The sequence below is a fragment of the Lampris incognitus genome, chromosome 11 (genome assembly GCF_029633865.1).
Source record: "Lampris incognitus isolate fLamInc1 chromosome 11, fLamInc1.hap2, whole genome shotgun sequence".
Taxonomy (NCBI): Eukaryota; Metazoa; Chordata; class Actinopteri; order Lampriformes; family Lampridae; genus Lampris; species Lampris incognitus.
The window spans coordinates 34525800-34546634 of NC_079221.1; the positions used below are offsets into that span (position 1 = coordinate 34525800).

Below are 20835 nucleotides of genomic sequence, written 5' to 3' on the forward strand. Positions count from 1 at the left end.
TGTCAGAAGTGGGATTCGAACCCACGCCTCCATTCGGAGACCAGAATACCCTTTTAACCAGGAAGGTTCGTCACCTTGAGTCTGGCGCCTTAGACCGCTCGGCCATCCTGACAAACCTGACATCTAGTTGCGCTACATGGACTTTTAATTGTTACAAAATTTTATTTAAAACGCCTCAAAATTGGGTGGGGGGGGATAAAAAGTACAAAAAAAGTAGTAGGAAAATATAATGATGGTGTGATCTATTATGCCAGCCTTCCAAGATGCAGACAGTGAGAATATCTACAAAAAAAGTGTAAAATGATGAAAAATAGGAAAACAAAATACTCTTTAAACAAGATTACAAAATATTACAATATTTATATAATAATATAATGTTATATTATAAATATAATACAAATTATATAAACGTCATCAAGATGGCGCCACAGGCGGCAGCCTCGGTTCTGCGCTCTCTTGTACTTGTTCTGTTTTTGTTGAATTGTGTAGTTTCCAGGGCCCACTCACTGATCACATACAGCAGGGAAGAACTTTTCAGCCTCCAACTGTCCACTGGACAAACAGGTTTTGTTTTGTTTTTTCCTGCAGAGAAAATCAATGGTGCCAACCTGCCCACCATGCAGGACTTACACACCTCCAGAGACAGGAAATGGGCAGGCAACATCACTGCAGACCCATCACACCCTGGTCATACGACCTGTTCCACAGCACTACAGTATTTATGTGTTTTCTGGATGCGTCAAACGCTTTTGACCGAGTTAATCATGGTAAATTGTCTGTTAAACTACAAGAACAAGGGGCCCCCTCTTATTTAATAAGGATCTTGCATTTTTTGGTATTCAAATCAAACCAGATGGGGTAAGCATATATCTGCACCCTTCCCAGTGACCAATGGGGTCCGACAAGGTGGAATACTGTCACCTGTTCTCTTCAGTTTGTATATGGATGATCTTTCCAAAAAGTTAAAAGAGTACAAGACTCATGGGGGGGTAGTCTTATTGGGGGGGTAGTCTTATTAACCATCTGATGTACGCTGGCGACTTAGTCATCCTGTCTCCTTATAGCGCTGGCTTACAGCAACTGCTCAGAGTCTGCTCAAGATATGATGTGCAGCATGACATCACATTTAACTCTTAAAAAGAGTGCTGTCATGTATGTAAGTAACCTGCTAACATCTATTTCAGCATCTCTGACATATTCTCTGCACCACTGCACCTTATCACCTCTTATTTCACATGTATCAGTCAATCCTTGTGTATATATCTGAAGATTGTCGTGTTATAGTGTTGTTATTCTATGTTAAGTACACTGAAAGAGCCACGAAACCAGAGTCAAATGCCATGTATGTGCAAACCTATATGGCCAATAAACTTGATTCTGATTCTGATCTTACAAAAGGGAGCCCCTCAATAACTCCAATATCTTTAAAAGATATTTTTATGCATGCTCAATAATCCAGGTAAGGAAACCACAGAAAGTTTAATAAGTTCATCTCGACGTTGTGTCCAGATGAACTGATTCAACCTTCTGTGACTTCAAAAAAATACAATCGAAAAAGCAATCCGAAAAATCATTAGATCTTACCTTCTCTATAACCAAGCCAAGACTGACTCCACCAGGGCCCAATGTAGCCCCTCCCACTAGGCTTGATAATTGCGTTTAAAAAATACAATTAACACATTTTCTTACCAAATAAACCATTAACAGTTTCTTAAACTCAAATATATTTTAAAGAAGGATTGTCTATATTTTAATAAACTACTACTACTACTACCACTACTACTTTCGGCTGCTCCCGTTAGGGCTCGCCACAGCAGATCATCCGTTTCCATTTCTTCCTGTCTTCTGCATCTTCCTCTGTCACACCAGCCACCTGCATGTCTTCCCTCGCCACATCCATAAACCTCCTCTTTGGCCTTCTTCTTTTCCTCTTCCCTGGCAGCTCCATATTCAGCGTCCTTCTCCCAATATACCCAGCATCTCTCCTCCACACATGTCCAAGCCATCTCAATCTTGCCTCTCTTGCTTTGTCTCCAAACCGTGCAACTTGAGCGGTCCCTCTAATATAATCATTCCTAATCCTGTCCTTCTTTGTCACTCCCAGTGAAAATCTTAGCATCTTCAACTCTGCCACCTCTAGCCCCTAAATTTTAGGAGCTGGAGGTGGCATATTTTAATGAACATATTCTTTAAACCAAAACAAGTTATTTGCATCAAAAATGAATATTACAAACAAGAAACATAATTGTGCAGTTCATGGCACACTGACAAAGGAGATCAGAGTAGCCAAAAAGGGCTATACTGAAAAGCTGGTTTTCAGCTAATGATCCTGCACCCGCTTGGAGAGGCCTGCAGGACATCACCAACTACAGGAAACTTTCTCCCCACACTGTAGAGAACTTCACCAGCTGATGACTTGAATGTGTTTTACTGCAGGTTTGATCAGCTCACTTTCACACCCCTCACCTGCTCCAACGCAGACATCACACAACCAAATGCTCCCCCTGCCATCACCCGTCCTCTTCCCCCTGACTCCCCACTGACACTGACAGTCTGTGAAGAGGATGTGTATCAGCTCCTCCAGAGACAGAAGATCAGGAAGGCATCAGGCCCGCACAGAGTGTCACCATCCTGCTTGAAAGTCTGCGCAGACCAGCTGGCCCTCATCTTCACATGAATCTTCAACACTTCATGGCTCGTCTTCACTGAAGCTGTGTGAAGTCCCCTCCTGTTTCGAACGCTCCACCATCATCCCATCCCGGTATCTGTATCTCAGGATTAAATGACTACAGGCCTTGGTCGCCCTGACGTCTGTGGTTATGAAGTCCTTTGAGAGACTGGTGTTGACCCACCTGAAGGACATCACAGGCCCCCTGCTGAAACCCCTGCAGTTTGCCTACCGTACAAACAGATCAGTGGAAGATGCAGTCAACATGGGACTGCACTACATCCTGCAACACCTTGACTCCCCAGGGACATATGCAAGGATCCTGTTTGTGGACTTCAGACCGGCGTTCAACACCATCATCCCAGAAGTCCTACTCACCAAACTCACCCAGCTCATCTGTCAGTGGATCAAAAACTTCCTGACAGACAGGAGGCAGCTGGTGAGACTGGGGAAAATCACATTCAGCACCTGAAAAATCAGCACTTGGGGCCCCCCAAGGATCCCAATGACTGCACCTCAGGAGACCAGTCTGTTGAAGTTTGCAGAAGACACAACAGTCATCGGGGATGGTGACGAGTCTGTATATAGACGGTAGGTTGATCAGCTGGCCGTCTGGTGCAGCCATAACAACCTGGAGCTGAACACACTAAAAACTGTGGAGATGACAGTGGACATCAGAAAGAGACCCCCAACACTGCCCCTATCAACATACTCAACAGCACTGTGTCTGCTATGGAAATCTTCAGGTTTCTGAGATCCACAATCTCCCAGGACCTAAAGTGGGTGTCCAACACAATCATCAAAAAGGCCCAGTAGAGGATGTTCTTTCACTGTCAGCTCAGGAAGTTCAACTATAGGACAAGGACAGACTACAATGGACAGTTAAATCTGCAGAGAAAATCATTGGTGCCAACATGCCCTCCATTCGGGACTTATACCTCTCCAGACTCAGGAAACGGGCAGGTTGCAAACCCATCACACCCTGGTCACAACCTATTCCAACTCCTCCCCTCTGGTAGGCGCTACAGAGCACTGTACCCCAAAACAACCAGATATAAAAACAGTTTCTTTCTGCAACAGACATAAAGTGTCAGAAACAATCCCCTGCAATATACCTGTAACACTGAGCATCCGCTGTACCTACAAATACCAAATGATATATAAGACTATACTAAACTATATATCTATCTATCAATAGTATTTATAATTATATATCCTGTAGTTTAATCACAGTTTTAACACATCATCCTCGTCAAAAATAAATCTAAGCACGCTGTTGTACTGTACATTGCCACGTCACATCAATGATCCTTAACGACCTGTCACGTAATTGTGTTTTATTCAAAGTTGTTTTTTTGTTTTACTGTGTAAGGACAGAAAATAGCTTCATTGCTAGTTCGTCGTCTCATTCATGGGAGAAGTGTTGAATATAGGTAAGCTTCCAATCAGATTCAATGAGGGAAAAAAATTGCAAATTAGTCTATTTTCTTGAAAATGTCACCATATCATTGTTATCAAATTTTTGTCCTCCCAAGAACACAAAATGATTGTTCTGTCACCAAGAAGTTGACGCCAAAAGATCATGTCAGAAGTGGGATTCGAACCCACGCCTCCATTCGGAGACCAGAAACCCCTTCACCGGGTAAGGTCGGTTTGCCTTGAGTCTGGCGCCTTAGACCACTCGGCCATCCTGACAATGAATGTGTGTGGCGCTAGACTAGCTATTTATTGATAGGATATAATGTTGTCGCGTCTCTATATTTAAATAAATGTATTGTATGAAAGCATATTTACTCGGTATATCGAGCTGAACGTCGTGCCTCACATGGGGAACTATTTGAATGCCAACTGGTTATCCGTACAATCCCAAATTGCCTGCTATGACGCATTCAACAACTATTACGCTGTTTTAAAAGCTAAAGCCGGTGGATGAAGGCCTACTTCGCTCTATATACTTGTATAAGTGTATATATCTGAAAAGCGTTTATACCAACCCATATAATGTGTAGAAATTATTTTCTTTGCCTGGCAGCAGTCAAATTTCTTTTTAATGTTAGCGCATTTTCATTTTTCTATACCGGTCTTGGTTACAGACCGCTGAAGAGGGGCTATTACAGCAGCCGTCATATCTCCAGCATCCCCGCCACCCTGACAGCGGGGTGAGCGGTTCGGATAGCGGATGGAAGGTACGTTAATGGGAGATGACTGAAACGTGACCAGTGACGGAAAAATCCGAGTGGACGTTGTAACGCTTAACGTAAAGCCGCAAGAGGCGTTTAAATGTCACTTGTTCTTTTCCGGCCACGTGATCGAACCTGACCCCGCCCATCCTACGACAATACAGTCACGCTTACGAAACGCAGAGACGCTGTTGTGTAAAGTGGGTCTGACCGTCAGCCGGGGGTGTAACTTGTAACTGGGTGGTTACTGTACCCGTTTGCCTCAAAAATGTCCATCTATAGGAATGTCGTTTGGTTTATGAAAGGACTTCAGGAGTATACAAAGTAAGCTGTTTTCCCGTTTAACACTATGTCGCTTTTATATGTTGCGGAAACCGTGGTTATAAATGCCATGGTTTGTGTCGTGTTAATTCACCTATGCGTGGTGAAATGTAACGTCAGTCAGACAACTCTATTAAAGTGTTGTCTGAAACAATTGTACGTTATGTGAAGCCGCCATTGCTTTATGCTAGAGTCGGCACTCTTCTCCATGGTTCTTTACCGTGTTAGATAAATTGCCATATGAAAACATCTGACTTTCATCCCAGTACAACACCAGTGAAAGACGATAAACAATAACAGTTGAGTTATTGCTCAGCGCTAATTTCACCCATTTTAGATTATTCTTGAGTGTAATTTGTGCAAGGATTTGAGCACAGTTATGATAGCCTTATTTTGCTGCACCTTGCTCCAACAGGAGTGGCTATGAAGCTGCAGCAACGCGTTTTGCTCCTGGGGACATGGATGTGAACCTGAGTGGCCGGTCCTTCATGATAACAGGTGGCAACAGTGGGATAGGGAAATCCGCAGCTCTGGAAATAGCCAGCAGAGGTGAGCGTTTATCTGGAGTCTCTAATTCCGAGTCTTGGACGGTGGGTGATGTTTTCAGACTGTTATATTTTGTATGTGTGTTGTGGGTGTGAGAAATGAGAAATATGAAATATCTGAGTGTTCCGCCAAGGTTACCTAGATGTTTAATGAGTTTCATAAGGGCCGTATAATCACGTTTTTTAGTTAATTGTCATACGCAGCAATAACCTTGAAATGTTAATTCGGGTTTGCATAAGCATCTTAAAAGAAAGATGAAAAAAATACAATGAGCAAAAAATAAAGTTAAATGTAATATGTAATTATAGAGGGAAAATTTCAAGGGAAAATAAAAAGGCTGAAAAAGTATAGGAGGTAATAGTTAATGGTCTCAGAAGAGTCAAAGAAGGCTGCTTTGACATAATTCCCTCAGTTATAATGTTTTGGATGACCAGTTTAATGTTGGTTCTTTACTTTTTCTTCCCCTGGTTACTTTGAGTAAAAGAAACAGGCTATGGTATTATAAGATCGGTGGACTGAAGTAGAGCGTGCTTCCGTCTTGGAATCAATAAAGCAACGCAGATAGGAAAGGTAAAGATGTCTTGAATAATGGTCTGTCCACTCTCGTGAATTCTTGTGTTTAAAGGTGGAACAGTTCACATGGTGTGTCGAAACAAGGAGAGGGCAGAAGCAGCGAAGACCGACATCATAGAACACAGTAAAAATCAGGTGAGCACACCGACATTCCTGACACTCCTTCCACTCATGTGCTTGATGCACAACAGGTCGGCTCTGAAGACCCCTAATGAGTTAAAAATGTGTGCTTTTATTTAAGAAGTGTAAATTTCCTTTATCCAACGCTAAGGTTTTGATAAACACCTGTCTAGAAAAAAAGCGATGAAAAAAATCAGAAGCGAATCATTTATTTTATGTGATTGAGGTCCATCACTGTGGATTTACCATGACTGTTCTTTCAGATAGAAAGAGGAATAGTTGTCTGTTTGTACTGAGGTTTGCCGTCATTGAACTTGTTCATTTCCAATCGATCCTCAGAATGTACATGTACATGTTGTGGACATGTCCCGTGCCAGACAAGTTTGGGAGTTTGCCCAGCGGTTCACACAAAACAACAATTTACATGTACTGGTAGGTATTTGTCAGAGAACACTCCTCTTATATATGCTATTGGTGCTCCCAGAACACGCAAAATTATATGTAGTACTTGAATTTTTTTCTTTGTCACATTCCCTAGATCAACAATGCCGGGTGTATGGTCAACCAGAGAGAGCTAACTGGGGAGGGTTTAGAGAAGAACTTTGCAACAAATACACTAGGTAAGCAAAGGAGCCCTGATGCCATTTTACAATAACTTTTACCTCTATTCACTGTATGCTGGCATACAATACCGAGAGAGGAGGTGTGATACTGTATGAGGAAGGCGGGAGTTGCAGAGAAGTATGTAGGAGTGGTGCAGGATATGCATGAGGGCAGTGTGACAATGGTGAGGTGTGCGGTTGGAAAGACAGATGGGTTCAAGGTGTAGGTGGGATTACATCAAGGATCAGCTCTGAGCCCTTTCTTGTTTGCAATGGTGATGGACAGTTTGATGGACGAGATCAGGCAGGAGTCTCCATGGACTATGATGTTCGCGAATGACATTGTGATCTGTAGCGAGAGTAGAGTGCAGGTTTAGGAGAGCCTGGAGAGGTGGAGGTATGCACTGGAGAGAAGAGGAATGAAAGTCAGTAGGAGCAAGTCAGAATATATATGAATGAACAAGAGTGATGGCAGTGGAATGGTGAGGATGCAAGGAGTAGAGGTGACGAAGGTGGATGAGTTTAAATACTTGGGGTCAACTGTTCAAAGTAAAGGGGAGTGTGGAAGAGAGGTGATGAAGACAGTGTAGGGAGGGTGGAGTGGGTGGAGAAGAGTGTCAGGAGTGATTTGTGACAGAAGGATACCAGCAAGAGTGAAAGGGAAGGTTTACAAGATGGTAGTGAGACCAGCTATATTAGAGGGACAGCTCAGGTTGGACGGTTTGGAAACAAAGGCGAGATTTAGATGGTTTAGACGTGTGGAGGAGAGATGCTGGGTATATTGAGAGAATGATGCTGATTATGGAACTGCCAGGGAAGAGGAAAAGAGGAAGGCCAAAGAGGAGGTTTATGGATGTGGTGAGAGAGGACATGCAGGTGGCTGGTGTGGCAGAGGAAGATGCAGAAGACAGGAAGAGATAGAAACGGATGATCCGCTGTGGTGACCCCTAATGGGAGCAGCCAAAAGTAGTAGTAGTCGTAGTAGTAGTAGTAGTAGTAGTAGTAGTAGTAGTAGTAGTAGTAGTAGTAGTAGTAGTAGTAGTAGTAGTGAGACCATCTATGTTATATGGTTTGGAAATGGTGGCACTGACAAAAAGACAGGAGGTGGAGCTGGAGGTGGGAGAGTTGAAGATGTTAAGATTTTTATTGGGAGTGATGAAGAAGGACAGGATTAGGATTTAGTATATTAGAGGGACAGCTCAGGTTGGACAGTTTGAAGACAAAGCAAGAGAGGCAAGATTGAGATGGTTTGGACATGTGTGGAGGAGAGATGCTGGGTATATTGGGAGAAGGATGCTGAAGATGGAGCTGCCAGGGAAGAAGAAAAGAGGAAGGCCAAAGAGGAGGTTTATGGATGTGGTGAGGGAAGACATGCAGGTGGCTGGTGTGACAGAGGAATATGCAGAGGAGTGGTAGTAGTAGTAGTAGACTATGCTGGCATTGCAATGACTTGTGATGGTATGAATATATAGTGTGCCATACAGACATGCAGCATTTCATACAGTGGTCCAATCATGGGAGAACAGTCGTTCAACCAGCGCTAAATGTTGCTGAATTACAATGCACTGTATAACGCACTAAAGGTTTTGCTTATGGAGAATCCGGGAAACTGCGGCTAAGTTAAGTTCATATTTTATTTTCAGGTACGTACATCCTCACCACCGCATTGATACCTGCCTTGAAGACAGCTGAAGACCCCAGAGTGGTGAGTTGTCTTCTTAGCAGAATGGCAAGAGTTACTGAAATTGGCCTCACTATGCACAGATATGTGACAGAAAAATTGCCAAGGTCTACAGTTGCTGTAACACAGTGGTTCTCCACCGTCATAGCATGAGAATATGCAGATGTTCATTCCAACCAAACACTTAGCCAGCTGATTTTACTTATCAGCACAACTTCAGTCCGCTGGTGTAGTATCTGAAAACCTGCATACACCTGGCCCTTGATGACATGTTAGCTCTGTTTAAAATCGCTCCCTATTTGCTAGATAATACACTATATTCACCTTTCTCCGATTTGGTTGGGTTTGGTTTGGGTTTTCTTTTTTTCTTTTTTTGGGATTTTCTCACCTTTTTTTCCTCCCCAATTGTACGCGGCCAATTACCCCACTCTTCCGAGCCGTCCCGGTTGCTGCTCCACCCCTCTGCCGATCCAGGGAGGGCTGCAGACTATCACATGCTTCCTCCGATACATGTGGAGTCGCCAGCCACTTCTTTTCACCTGACAGTGAGGAGTTTCTCCAGGGGGACATAGCGCATGGGAGGATCACACTATGACCAGAGGAGGCGCTAGTGCAGTGACCAGGACACATACCCACATCTGGCTTCCCACCCATAGACAGGGCCAATTGTGTCTGTAGGGATGCCCGACCAAGCTGGAGGTAACACAGGGATTCAAACCGGCAATCTGTGTTGGTAGGCAACGGAATAGACCGCTATGCTACCCAGAAGCCCTGAGTATTCAAATTCTAACTAACATTTATTTATTGCCCTCAAAAATTCCCCCAACATAACAGAAAATGTAGTGTCCAGTGAGTGCATGTACAATACTTTGTGCTAAAAATACCACATTGCAATACTTTGCCTCTTCTCACCTCTGCTCATGGACTTTTTTTCCATTGTGAAATATTGCGTGACAGAAGGAGAAGAAGCCGGAAAGATATGATTCAGTAGTGTCTGATATCCCAATTTATTACCCTATCGAGTGTTTCATGACTGTATTAGAGAATGTTTGAAGGAGGGGATGATTCTGGACACAGCTCCGGTTTAGAACCGTTGTTCTAATGAGGAGCTGGCAGTTCGTTTTTATCTCTTCCTGAAATAAAGAAACTTGGCGTATGTTTCATCTTAAAAACCGAGACAAATCAACCATCACCACACATAACAAATGTCTTTCTTTTGGAAAAAGTCCCTTTTTTGGGGAGCCCATATTATCTTTCTTTAAGATTACAATATTTTTACCGTCTCTTCCAGATCACAGTGTCATCTGGAGGCATGCTGGTACAAAAGCTGAATGTGGACGACCTGCAGTTTGAGAAGGGGACGTTTGACGGCACCATGGCCTACGCTCAGAACAAAGTAAGGAAAAGGTTGACTGAGAAGAACTGTGTGCAGCAAAGAATTGGCTAGAAAGTGTGGTGTTTTTTTCATGTGTGTGAAAGTGGGTTGTAATCTTTGGTTATGACAGAGACAGCAGGTGATCCTGACGGAGAGATGGGCATCTCAGCACAAAGAGATACACTTTTCTTCCATGCACCCCGGCTGGGCAGACACACCAGGTAATGACAGCAAGGGTTGGAAAACAGGAAAGTCTTCCTAAATCAAAACTTATCCAGCACCAAATGTACAATAAAACCATTTGTACTTCGAGGTTTGTTGTAATAGGAGCTGAGGTGCAGGACCTGCGAACCACCTTGCAGCTGATGCTTACATTAAGTTCAAACCAAATCCATCAGCCACAATACCCAAATGACCTGTGTGTGACACAATATGTTGTGTCTGTCATCTGGTGTCTTTGTTTTGTCTGCAGCTGTCCAGTCATCCATGCCTGACTTTCACACCAAAATGAAGGACAAACTGCGGACAGCAGCCATGGGGGCTGACACAGTAGTGTGGCTGGCGGTCTCAGCAGCTGCCGCCAAGCAGCCCAGTGGACTCTTCTTTCAGGGTCAGACACACGGTCGTATTCTGTTGCCCTGAATATCATAAAACCTATTTATTACAATATATTCCCAGCACTCACCTCTATTACTGCGATATGATTCTTTTTTTCAAGGGTGGCGCAGTGGTTAGTACAGTCGCCTCACAGCAAGAAGGTCCTAGGTTTGAACAACGGGGTTGTCCAACCTTGGGAGTTATCCCAGATCATCCTCTGTGTGGCGTTTGCATGTTCTATGTGGGTTTCCTCCCACAGTCCAAAGACGTATAGGTCAAGTGAATTGGCCATACTAAATTGTCCCTAGGTGTGAATGTGTGTGTTTGTTTGTGTGTGTGTGTGTGTGTGTGTTGGCCCTGTGATGGACTGATGGCCTGTACAGCGTGTTTCCCCGCCTGCCGCCCAATGACTGCTAGGATAGGCTCCAGCATTCTGTGACCCCGATTGGGATAAGCAGCTTGGATAATGGATGGATGGATGGATGGACTCTTTGTTCATCTTGATATTTAATGACAAGTGTTTGAAATGCCATATGGAAACAGAAAACAGTGACTGAGCATTAGCACATCACTGATCGGGATAACTTGCATATTTCTATGATTTTGTGAAACTTAAATATGGATGTTAAAGACGGTTGAATCAGCTCATCTGGATACAAAATTTATTAACAACATACAAACTGATCTGGTCACAGAGAGGAGTTTCCCAAGAGAAATACATCTCAGAACACAGGACCTAAGAAAACGTCAGGACAAGGCAAAGGTCAAGGTCCTAAAGAGTTGGAGAGAGGTCTTGTAATGGAGCATTCATGGAAACCTGGAGATCAGTGCCTGGCACTCTACTGGGAGGACAGCAAGTTCTACTGTGCCAGAATAGATGCTGTGCATCCATCAGGGTCCACGGCTGAGGTGATGTTCAGTGACTATGGCGAATGTGAAGAGGTTCTGCTACACAACAATCAAACATACTGCTACCGACATTTGGGAGGAAGATGATAGTTACTATGACAGCTCACTAGAGTTCTGCTGTGGGGGGAAATGGGCAACCAAGGCGCACCCGACCCACACAACAGTACCAGCCACCCAGGGCATGTGATTGATCTGTTACTGCTAACACTGAGCTTATAACTCATTCTCCAACAATCCAGAGATCTTCCTGAGTTTGCAGTGTCCATATCAGCTAGGCCAACAGAATTCAACGGAAAGGGCTCAGACGAGATGCAAAAACTGACACGAAAAAACATTTTAGACTGAAGATGTCACTTAGTTGAGTGATGAAATGTATTGCTCAGTAAACATGGTATCCAGATAAACTGATTCAACCTTCTTTGATTTTCTTACCTGGATTATTGAGCATGCATCAAGACATTAAAGATGGATGGTGGATGCCCAAAACTGTAAACTCTGCTCCGATAGGTAGTTGGGGTTTTTTTTGTAGAGCATTTTTTGTGTGAAACAGACTCCCGTTTAATGTTATACTTTTCTGTTAAAAACTTCTTGCAGATCGTAAAGCGGTGGCTACACACTTGCCCCTGGCTTTCTCCCGGTCCACTCCACAGGAAGAGGAAAAGCTTCAGGCCACCTTGGAACAGCTTGCTGACAAGTTCAAACCTTGACCTCTGTTTACCCCTTTTCTTTTTAAACCCTTTTTCAACAGATGTATGGTATAAGCTGTTTTAATTTTTTATATAATTTTTTATATAGTGAATTTGAATTGGTCACTTGGGACATTTTTAACATGCAAACTGATGCTTTGTTGAGGACAAAATATCACATTCCAAAACACTTTATATCTATTTTGAAAAATGTTATTGGACTGTTTTTAAGAACGTATCGCAATAGTCAGAGCTCATATCTTTGACCAAATCAAACCTTACATTTGTATAAAGCAAGTATAATTAAGTGAAAATCTGCCATTTCATTTCATACATGCTATGCATAATACATATCTTTGACAATTTTGTTAAACATTAAGTCTTATTTTACAGCACTTAGGTGAGGTAAACTGAGACTGTCACATTGTATGCTCAGTCACTGGTGTTGTATGTTTACTTAACAAGCTTCCCCACTGATGTATTTTTATGACACGAAAGAATGAAGGAGGTGAAGTCTTTGACCCCAACAGTCGTTTCTGCTCACCGTCTCTCAAATGCCTTGAACAGAGGTGGTCTTCATGATGTCTTCTTGCTCCGCCTTGGATAACCTGCAGAATGATGTGAGTCCTAATGAAGGGGTTATTCTTGGAGACAGTGCAGCTCCAAATGCTAGCCAATCTGCTGTGCGTGTTGTGGTTTTCAAAAACAAATTCATGATGGCAAGTCGCACCAAAGCTACCTCATATATTCTTGAATCAGCTTCTGATCTGTAGATGCTCTGCAGACCGTTTGGCGAACAGGTCGTTTCAGTACTGCCGGCCTCGTCTTGGTGCTTAAAAAAACCTGTTGGCCGAAGTGCCATGTATTTCAATTGTAGTACATTTGTTTCGACATTATCGTTAGGAATACTATAAATGAGCAAAACGAATAAAGGCCCTCAAAGGTCTTTAGTAATTTGCCAGCTAATACTTCTGAGCTTTTACTGTGTTTGAGATTTTTTTAAGTATTTCTTCGCTGTGAAAAATAACACCTGTAGTTATCTGTTGCTGTATATACTCATCGTGTGTCTTTTGGATACGGGGCTAAGTTTAATATGATGTTTACTAAACTTCCTGGATAAGTCGTCGCTGCGCCCTTGGAGGAATTTTGGTTGGCCAGCCACTCCTGGGAAGACTCCCCACTGTTCTAATTTTTCTCCATTTGGAGACTGGCTCACTGTGATTTGCTGCAATCCCCGGAGCCTTAGAAATGGCTTTGTAACCCTTTCCAGACTGATATCTCAACAACTTTTTATTCTCATCTCTTCCGGAGTTTCTTTTGATGGCGACATAGTGTGCTGCTTGTTGAGACCGTGTAGCTTACTTGACATTGATGGCAAGCTTCTATATAAGTCGTGTTTAGATTAAACAGGGCTGGCAGTAATCAGGCCTGGGTGTGTGCTCTAATTGAATTCACTGATCAACCAAATTTGGTTAATTGTTTGAGCAACTATGGGGGCGATTACGTTTTCACACTGTCAGTTGGTGTTGGATAACTGATTCCCTTAAGTAAATACAATTATTTAAAAACTGAATTTTGTGTTTACACGGGTTCTTTTCATCTTATATTACATATGAAACAATTAAGCGTGACAAATATATATAAAAGCATCTCATCTAATCATCCGCCACTTCTCCGGGGTCGGGCTGCGGTGGCAGCAAGCGAAGTAGGGCACTTCAGACGTCCCTCTCCCCAGCAATGCCCTCCAGCTCCTCCTGGGGGATCTCAAGGCATTCCCAGGCCAAATTTGGACATGTGGTCCCTCCAGCGAGTCCTGGGTCTACCCCGGGGTGTCGTCCCAGTTGGATGCTCCCAGGAGGCATCCTAATCAGATGCCTGAACCACCTCAACTGGCTCCTTTCGACACGAAGGAGCAGCGGCTCTACTCCGGGCTCTCTCCGGATGTCCGAGCTCCTCACCCTATCTCTAAGGCTGAGCCCAGACACCCTATGGAGGAAACTCATTTCAGCCACTTGTATCCACGAGCTCACCCTTCCGGTCGCTACCCAAAGCCCATGACCATAGGTGAGGGTTGGAATGAAGACTGACTGGTAAATTGAGAGCTTTGCCTTCCGGCTCAGCCCTCTCTTCACCACAACGGTCCGGTACAATGTCCACATTACTGCTAATGCTGCACCAATCTGCCTGTCCGTCTCAAAAAATTGGTTTTTCAAAGGCATTTCTTTAAAGTATTTGATTGGTCACACATTTTGTTTCTTTATTCCACAGCACGAACAAAGATTTACAATTTAAAGCCACAAAAAAACAAGAAAAAAAAGTTAAGTTGCCTGATTTCCTTTTAGCTCTGATTCATGTATACACTGCAGTCAATGATTAGCTTAAATGATATGTACACATTGATATCACAGACATACAGACACACACAATAAATAATCACATCATTATGCAGCTATAACTATAACATCCCTTGATGACAATGCGGAGCATTTTGCTTCCATACACTTGTTAAAAAGATTTTTTTTTTTTATTATGATCAGTAGGCAACCAAATGTATGGTTTAAAAAGTGCTCCAGTATTTCTCTTTGCAAAACCAAACTAAACGGGGTGCAAAGTCTATTAATACAAGATTTCAAGTGTGCAGCCCATATATTTTGGTATTAAGAAAAATCAAACCGTTTTCATAGTCTCCACGTATTACAAAACCTGATTGGGGGTCTCTGTACATGAGGGGATTCAGGTACATTTCATGCAGTCAACCTTACACAAGAGAGACGACCATACGACTTATCTCTCGCCTTCTCCATCACTATACGCCGTCCATAAGGAAGGATGCAAAATAAATAATCTGGTGCAAGGTTTTCCAACGTGACGCACATCTTTTTTCCACAAAACAAAACGGACAAGATGGCATTCCAAGACGGCAGCCTAGTCTTCCACCCACCGCCAGCCAAACAGAGAAAAGGTTTTGTAAACTGACATTACTGTTGGACACTGCCTTTCACTTTTCCTGTTTTGTTAAGGATTTCCACTTTGACCTTTTTGACAGTTTGGGAGTGGGTTACGCACCATGTTCACTTAAAGTAAAGTGCTTATTAACATGCAGACACACACTGGCAAATACACTCCATGACACTTGTGTTTAAAAAGAAAAACGGGTGCATGCCTTCATTTAAGACTTAAGTTCATTGAACGTGGGTGGAGATGGAGGAGAAAATGCCGCCTGGTGGAGAAGGACGGGGTAATGGAATGCTATTGTCAAATTGCCACGTCTCCCCCTTTAAGACCGACGCAGATCACAGCCTAAACCTTTAGGTTTTGACCGAACTCTGTATAAAGAGGCGAGTGGTTCAGAAACGTATTTAGTCAAACATAGAAAACACCAAGAACGGCCTCGCAAGTTCACGCGGCGTTGACACGTAGAGAATCGTCGCGCTAACCACATTTCTGCCAGTGGTTACTGACATTAACACGAAACATTTCCAGTTGTCACGCCGTGTTGACGCCACCTGTGATGGTTAGTGCCTTTGTGCCAACAAAGAAAAATCTGACAGTAAAATAAGTAGGGGGGGACAACGTTTTGATGGAAGATGATATGATGTCATTAGAAAAACAAATATTGTGTTGTGGGGGAGCAGTTGAACGTGGCATGAAAGTGTCAGTTATTATTATTGTGCTCCAGAACTGACAGTTTTAGATGGGCCGGGAATGAATGAAGTTAAGTAAGTACGTTGTGCCAACTCCAGACAAAATTCACGATGCCCTGACCCACCCCGCTAGCAAAACAAACATACAGCAGACCCTGGAATCCCCACCCGATGTCTCTCTCACACACATGCATGCATGCATGACGCGCACACACACGACACATGCATGCATGATCCACACATGCACACGTACGTGGCGCACACACGCACACATACATGCACATATGCACACATGACGTGCACACACACACACACAACGCCCTATCCATAACCTATCTAATCCACCAATTCCACTCCCTGCTCTCCTCTGGTCACCCTGTGAGATATTTTGTGCGCTCTTCTGGCCTGAAATATGTGGCTTTGTCAATGTCCAACACTGTCCACATGGTCGTCGATATCGCTGGTTATACCCCTGCTCCTCCTCTTCTTCCACCTCAAGTATGACTGCTGCCCAACATGCAGGCTTTCTTCTGATTGGTCAGCGGAACTTCCTGTGAAAATCTTGATCGACCAGAGACCTTAGGACACCACAGGGGTCATGTCCCAGAGCTGGAGGCAAATACAGAACACGTTCAGTTTGTCGTCCAAAATGGAAAACTTAAATGTACTTGCAAAATGAGTCATTTTCAGAGCGGTTTCAACCCAGCTGGGGTTGTAAAATATGAATACTGCTGTTCTAACATGTCTCCTCTGATACATGTGGAGTCACCAGCCGCTTCTTTTCACCTGACCGTGAGGAGTTTCACCAGGGGGACGTAGCGCGTGGGAGGATCACGCTATTCCCCCCAGGTCCCCCTCCCCCCTGAACAGGCACCCTGACCAACCAGACGAGGCGCTAGTGCAGCGACCAGGACACATACCCACATCTACCTTCCCACCCGCAGACATGGCCAATTGTGTCTGTAGAGACACCCAACCAAGCCAGAGGTAACACGGGGATTCGAACCATCGATTCCCGTGTTGGTAGGCAGCGGAATAGACCGCTATGCCATCCGGACCCGATGCTCCATTTTAACCTGGTAACAACCCGATATCCGATACCGGTATTGTTATTAGTGCATCCCTAATACCTACATTTGTATTTTTATTAAGACTGGCTGCTCTTCAGATATATTTCATAATACATGCCTGTCCTTGGGAGGAGATGATTCAGCATCGTGTTGGGACAAGCTAACTATAACTAAAAGGGATATGAATGAGATTCATCTTATAACAAAATCTAGAGACATCATATATAACTATGGGAATTTTACATAGTCTAACACAAACATAACATTACATAAAAAAAAAAAAACAACTATGAAAACATGCACCACACACATTAAATGTTGTGCCTGCTGGGATGTCCTGTTCCACGTTAAATTTCAGATCAAATTTACCGAATACAACAGACACTCAGTGTTTCCAGGTCTGACCTTGATGACTTTGTCTGTGCCGGAGGTGAGCAGACACCCGGTGGTGGGTTCATAATGCATGTAAACTATGCTGTGCTTGCTGTCATGGAAGGTGGCTGTGGGCGCTCGACTGGAAGACAGAGAAAGACACATCGAGGAAAATACAGGTTATTTTACAAAATATATAGTGGGTGCATGCTGTTTTGCTATAAACTGGCTCTTATTTTTGTAGTTTTTGCCATCCTGCATATCGGTTATGATATCATTTTACTCGACTGCTTAGTTTTGGATATGGGACCACTGCCGGACAAAGCTTTACAGTGGCATCATATGGGGCAATTGAACACACGCGTCAGATTCAATAAGTTTAACCTAATTATTGAAGTGAAAATGACAGTGCAAATTAAAAGGTATTACCTGAAATGTTTGATATAATCAATGGTCAATTGAATTGCTGAGCTATTTTCTGGTTCAACTTGCAGGAGTGACCAAGCTATATTTACCGCAGGCAATAGTAGCCTTCTATTAACTAAGCTCATGCCATTAACAAGTCATATATATATATATATGTGTGTGTGTGTGTGTGTGTGTGTATGTATATATATATATATGTAAAATGAGAACTCATGTACGCAGGCGCAAGGCTTTTCGTTTTCTTTCTTTTTTTGTTGTTGCTGTCTTTAAAAGGACAGGTTTAGGGCTCATTTTAGGTTGCCTCATAAGATGCTATTGTAAAGTTGTTTCTAGTGGTTTTCCCATGTTCACAGACTCCAAAATGAAGCCAGTAAGTATAATGACATTATGACCGATATACATCATGGCAAAAACTACAAAAATAAGGCCCAGATTGTAAAAAAAAAAAAAACAATACAGTTCCTTAGACTAACACTAACAGTGTCTTTTCTTTTGTACAACTGTGATTCAGGCAGTCAAAATACACGACATGATGTAGTATAATAAAAAAAAAACTGAATTTCACTGCTTTGCTTACAAACACCTGATGCACCAAAGACAGTCAATGTCTTGTCTAAGCTGGGGTCAAAGGAACAGAGGTGAGTGGTTACTCACTCCTCATCGGTGATGGACTCATGACAGCTGTCACACACTCGCACCTCAAACTCGAACCCCATGAGGGGGATGGTTGAGCGTTTGGAAGAGCACTTCCCACACACTGCCTGGCCACACTTCCTACAGTGGTGCTGAGAGAGACAGGACAATCGAAATCACACACAGTCAGTGTCTTCATGCATGCTCAATAATCCGGGTAAGAAAATCAAAGGAGGTTGAATCAGTTCATCTGGATACAACGTTTGTCCAGATGATGTCTCCAGATGAACCGATTCAACCTTCTTGGACGTAGTCAGTGTTTCTGTTTACAGGGTTTTGCTGCTCTCTGGTGGCTACATTACTGCGACCGTGGGCGAAATGCACCTTGGATCCAAAAGTTAGAGAAAGGATTTTTGTTTTTACATGTGACTTATTACCAACCCCATTCTCACATCTATTAAGCCTTATTTATCTCGAATTAGTATTCTATCATTATACACCATTGAGCACTATTTTTGCTGTGCAGTTACTTGCTCACTGTTGTCATTTTGCGCTCTCAGGTTCCTGGCCGGTTGCCAGAGAAATTGACAGGACACAGGAGGAACACAGATAAAAGCCATACTTAAAAAAGGAGAAATCACAACTTATAGTGGTCTCTGAGAAAGATGGACCACAGCAGGACATCCGTTTGGAAAAACTAAAGGGTTGTCAACTGTAGCTGTAAAGCGTTTATCCAGTAAAAGTCAAGTGGGATCACAGAAAGTTGAATCAGTTCATCTGGACACAACGTTTATTGAGAGAGAAATATTTCATCACTCATCATGGCATCTCTGGCGTGGCCGGGCGACAACTAGCCTGGTTGGTGAGCTGGGGACGCTGACATCAGGAATCACCTTAGCTAGCATCACGCAGCAGAGGAGGTGCTGGGGATGGCCTGAATTGAGGCAATGGTTGGCATGGCACTAATGGTATTAAAGATGTGAAGCGAAAATGGTAGGACGCTCTTCATGCCATCCTCTACTGGACTGATTCACTCATGCATGATGGCAGACAGCTCTTGAGCTGGTTCTCTATAGTTGGCCTTCATCTCATTGTGGTATTCCTGCTGGTCCTCTCTGACCAGCCGCTCATTAATGCCTAAGCCATGGCCACATGCCTCCACAAACTGCCTAAAAACCTCTTTTTAGTTGTTTGACCTTGTTGTCGGAATACTTCTTGGAGCTAGTGTCATCGAGGAAAGCCCAGGCATATGCAAGTGGTCCCGCATTTACCTGGACACTGATTCTGCCCTGTAGCTTGAGCTGCAGGTGAATCATGTCCACTTCACTGGAGCAGCAGAGCTGTCTCAGTCACTCAAAGAATTAAAAAGTGTCTTTCCACGGGCTGTCATTCAAATGAATGCTTAACAATCAATAAATCCAACTATTTTGTATATACTGTACATTGTACGTGTACTGGTATGCTCCGTCATGTCCATCTACCTAAGGCATGTATGTAAGTAACCTTCTAACATCTATTTCAGCATCTCTGATATATTCTCTGCACCATTGCACTTTATCGCCTCTTGTTTCACCTGTATAGAGTCAATCCTCGTGTATATATCTGAAGATTGTTGTGTTGTAGTGTTGTAATTCTATGTTAAGTACACTGACAGAAACCAGAGTCAAATTTCATGTAGTGCAAACCTACATGACCAATAAACATGATTCTGATTCTCAGTGACCTCTTCAGTCTCAACTGACTGTAGGTATCCCAGCCTTATAAACAATACAGTGGCATAACGACCGAAAACAGTGATCGGTTCGTATGCAAATTACCATTAGCATTAACTAGAGTTTCAATGGTCATGTGTACTATTCACAGAGGATGGGGGAATAGTTGCAATCACAGCATTGTAAGATGGTGACACATGTACTCTTAGCACCCCCCCCCTCGGTTCAGGGATGGTGATTCCCTCTTCACATAGATGGCGTCTTTGACTTCCTGTTCAGACCAGCGTTCCTCCCTATCAAGGATGTGCACATCCTCATCCTTGAAAGAGTGGCCACTCTTTCAAGGCTGTAGATGCGTGTAGACTGTGGAGTCCTGGCCTGACACGTTAGCTCTTCTGTGTTGTGCCATCCTCTTGGCCAGCGTCTGTTTGATTTCTCCGATATATAAGTCACAGCAATCCTCCTGGCACATAACAGCGTACACTATATTGCTCTGTTTGTGCCAGGGGACCCGATCCTTGGGGTGGACCAACTTCTGGCGTAGCGGGTTTTTTTTTTTTGAAGTTTGACAGCAACCGAGACGCGCGGCATTTGGAAAATACGTGTCTCAACTGTTCCGACACCCCTGCCACTCGGAACAGAAACGTTTCGCTCAATAAATGTTTCCAGATGAACTGATTCAACTTTCTGTGATTTCCTTACCTGGATTCATGAGCATGC

General features: G+C 43.4%; 2 protein-coding genes and 2 non-coding genes across 7 annotated transcripts in view; 1 reads left to right on the forward strand and 3 right to left on the reverse strand.

Annotated features, from left to right (window-relative positions):
• trnal-caa (transfer RNA leucine (anticodon CAA)) lies at window positions 1–112 on the reverse strand. The gene is made up of 2 exons: window positions 75–112; window positions 1–46 (listed from the first exon to the last, which is right to left on the reverse strand). It is a non-coding gene; the product is annotated as a tRNA-Leu (tRNA).
• A 4139-nt stretch (window positions 113–4251) lies between these two features.
• Window positions 4252–4363, reverse strand: trnal-caa (transfer RNA leucine (anticodon CAA)). Its single transcript has 2 exons — window positions 4326–4363; window positions 4252–4297 (listed from the first exon to the last, which is right to left on the reverse strand). It is a non-coding gene; the product is annotated as a tRNA-Leu (tRNA).
• Window positions 4364–5052: 689 nt separating this feature from the next.
• Window positions 5053–13831, forward strand: dhrs12 (dehydrogenase/reductase (SDR family) member 12). Of its 2 annotated transcripts, XM_056289479.1 has the most exons (10): window positions 5053–5172; window positions 5585–5718; window positions 6341–6423; window positions 6748–6840; window positions 6947–7028; window positions 8654–8715; window positions 9983–10087; window positions 10197–10287; window positions 10539–10676; window positions 12167–13831. In XM_056289479.1, the coding sequence occupies exons 1-10, from the start codon at window positions 5117–5119 to the stop codon at window positions 12277–12279; spliced, it is 957 nt and encodes a 318-aa protein (XP_056145454.1). In that variant the 5' UTR covers window positions 5053–5116; the 3' UTR covers window positions 12280–13831. The 2 variants fall into 2 exon arrangements, with proteins under 2 accessions (XP_056145454.1, XP_056145455.1); XM_056289480.1 differs by lacking the exon at window positions 10539–10676.
• Window positions 13832–16140: 2309 nt separating this feature from the next.
• Window positions 16141–20835, reverse strand: part of wdfy2 (WD repeat and FYVE domain containing 2) — a 33984-nt gene continuing 29289 nt past the window's right edge. For 2 of the 3 annotated variants that reach the window (XM_056289192.1, XM_056289191.1), the window contains 3 exons: window positions 18425–18555; window positions 17378–17486; window positions 16141–16511 (listed from right to left, as the gene is read on the reverse strand). In XM_056289192.1, coding sequence (XP_056145167.1) covers window positions 16482–16511; window positions 17378–17486; window positions 18425–18555 — 270 coding nt within the window. In that variant the 3' untranslated portion in view covers window positions 16141–16481. Of the gene's footprint in view, window positions 16512–17377; window positions 17487–18347; window positions 18556–20835 lie in introns of those variants that run through there. The other variant, XR_008810989.1, reaches the window with a different exon arrangement.

Bases quoted from the DNA above. Each gene is read 5' to 3' on its own strand.
- dhrs12 (XM_056289479.1), top strand. From the start codon at position 5,117: ATGTCCATCTATAGGAATGTCGTTTGGTTTATGAAAGGACTTCAGGAG. The intron at 6,841-6,946 runs GTAGGTATTTGT...CACATTCCCTAG, and splicing joins ACAACAATTTACATGTACTG to ATCAACAATGCCGGGTGTAT. The intron at 8,716-9,982 runs GTGAGTTGTCTT...CGTCTCTTCCAG, and splicing joins CAGCTGAAGACCCCAGAGTG to ATCACAGTGTCATCTGGAGG.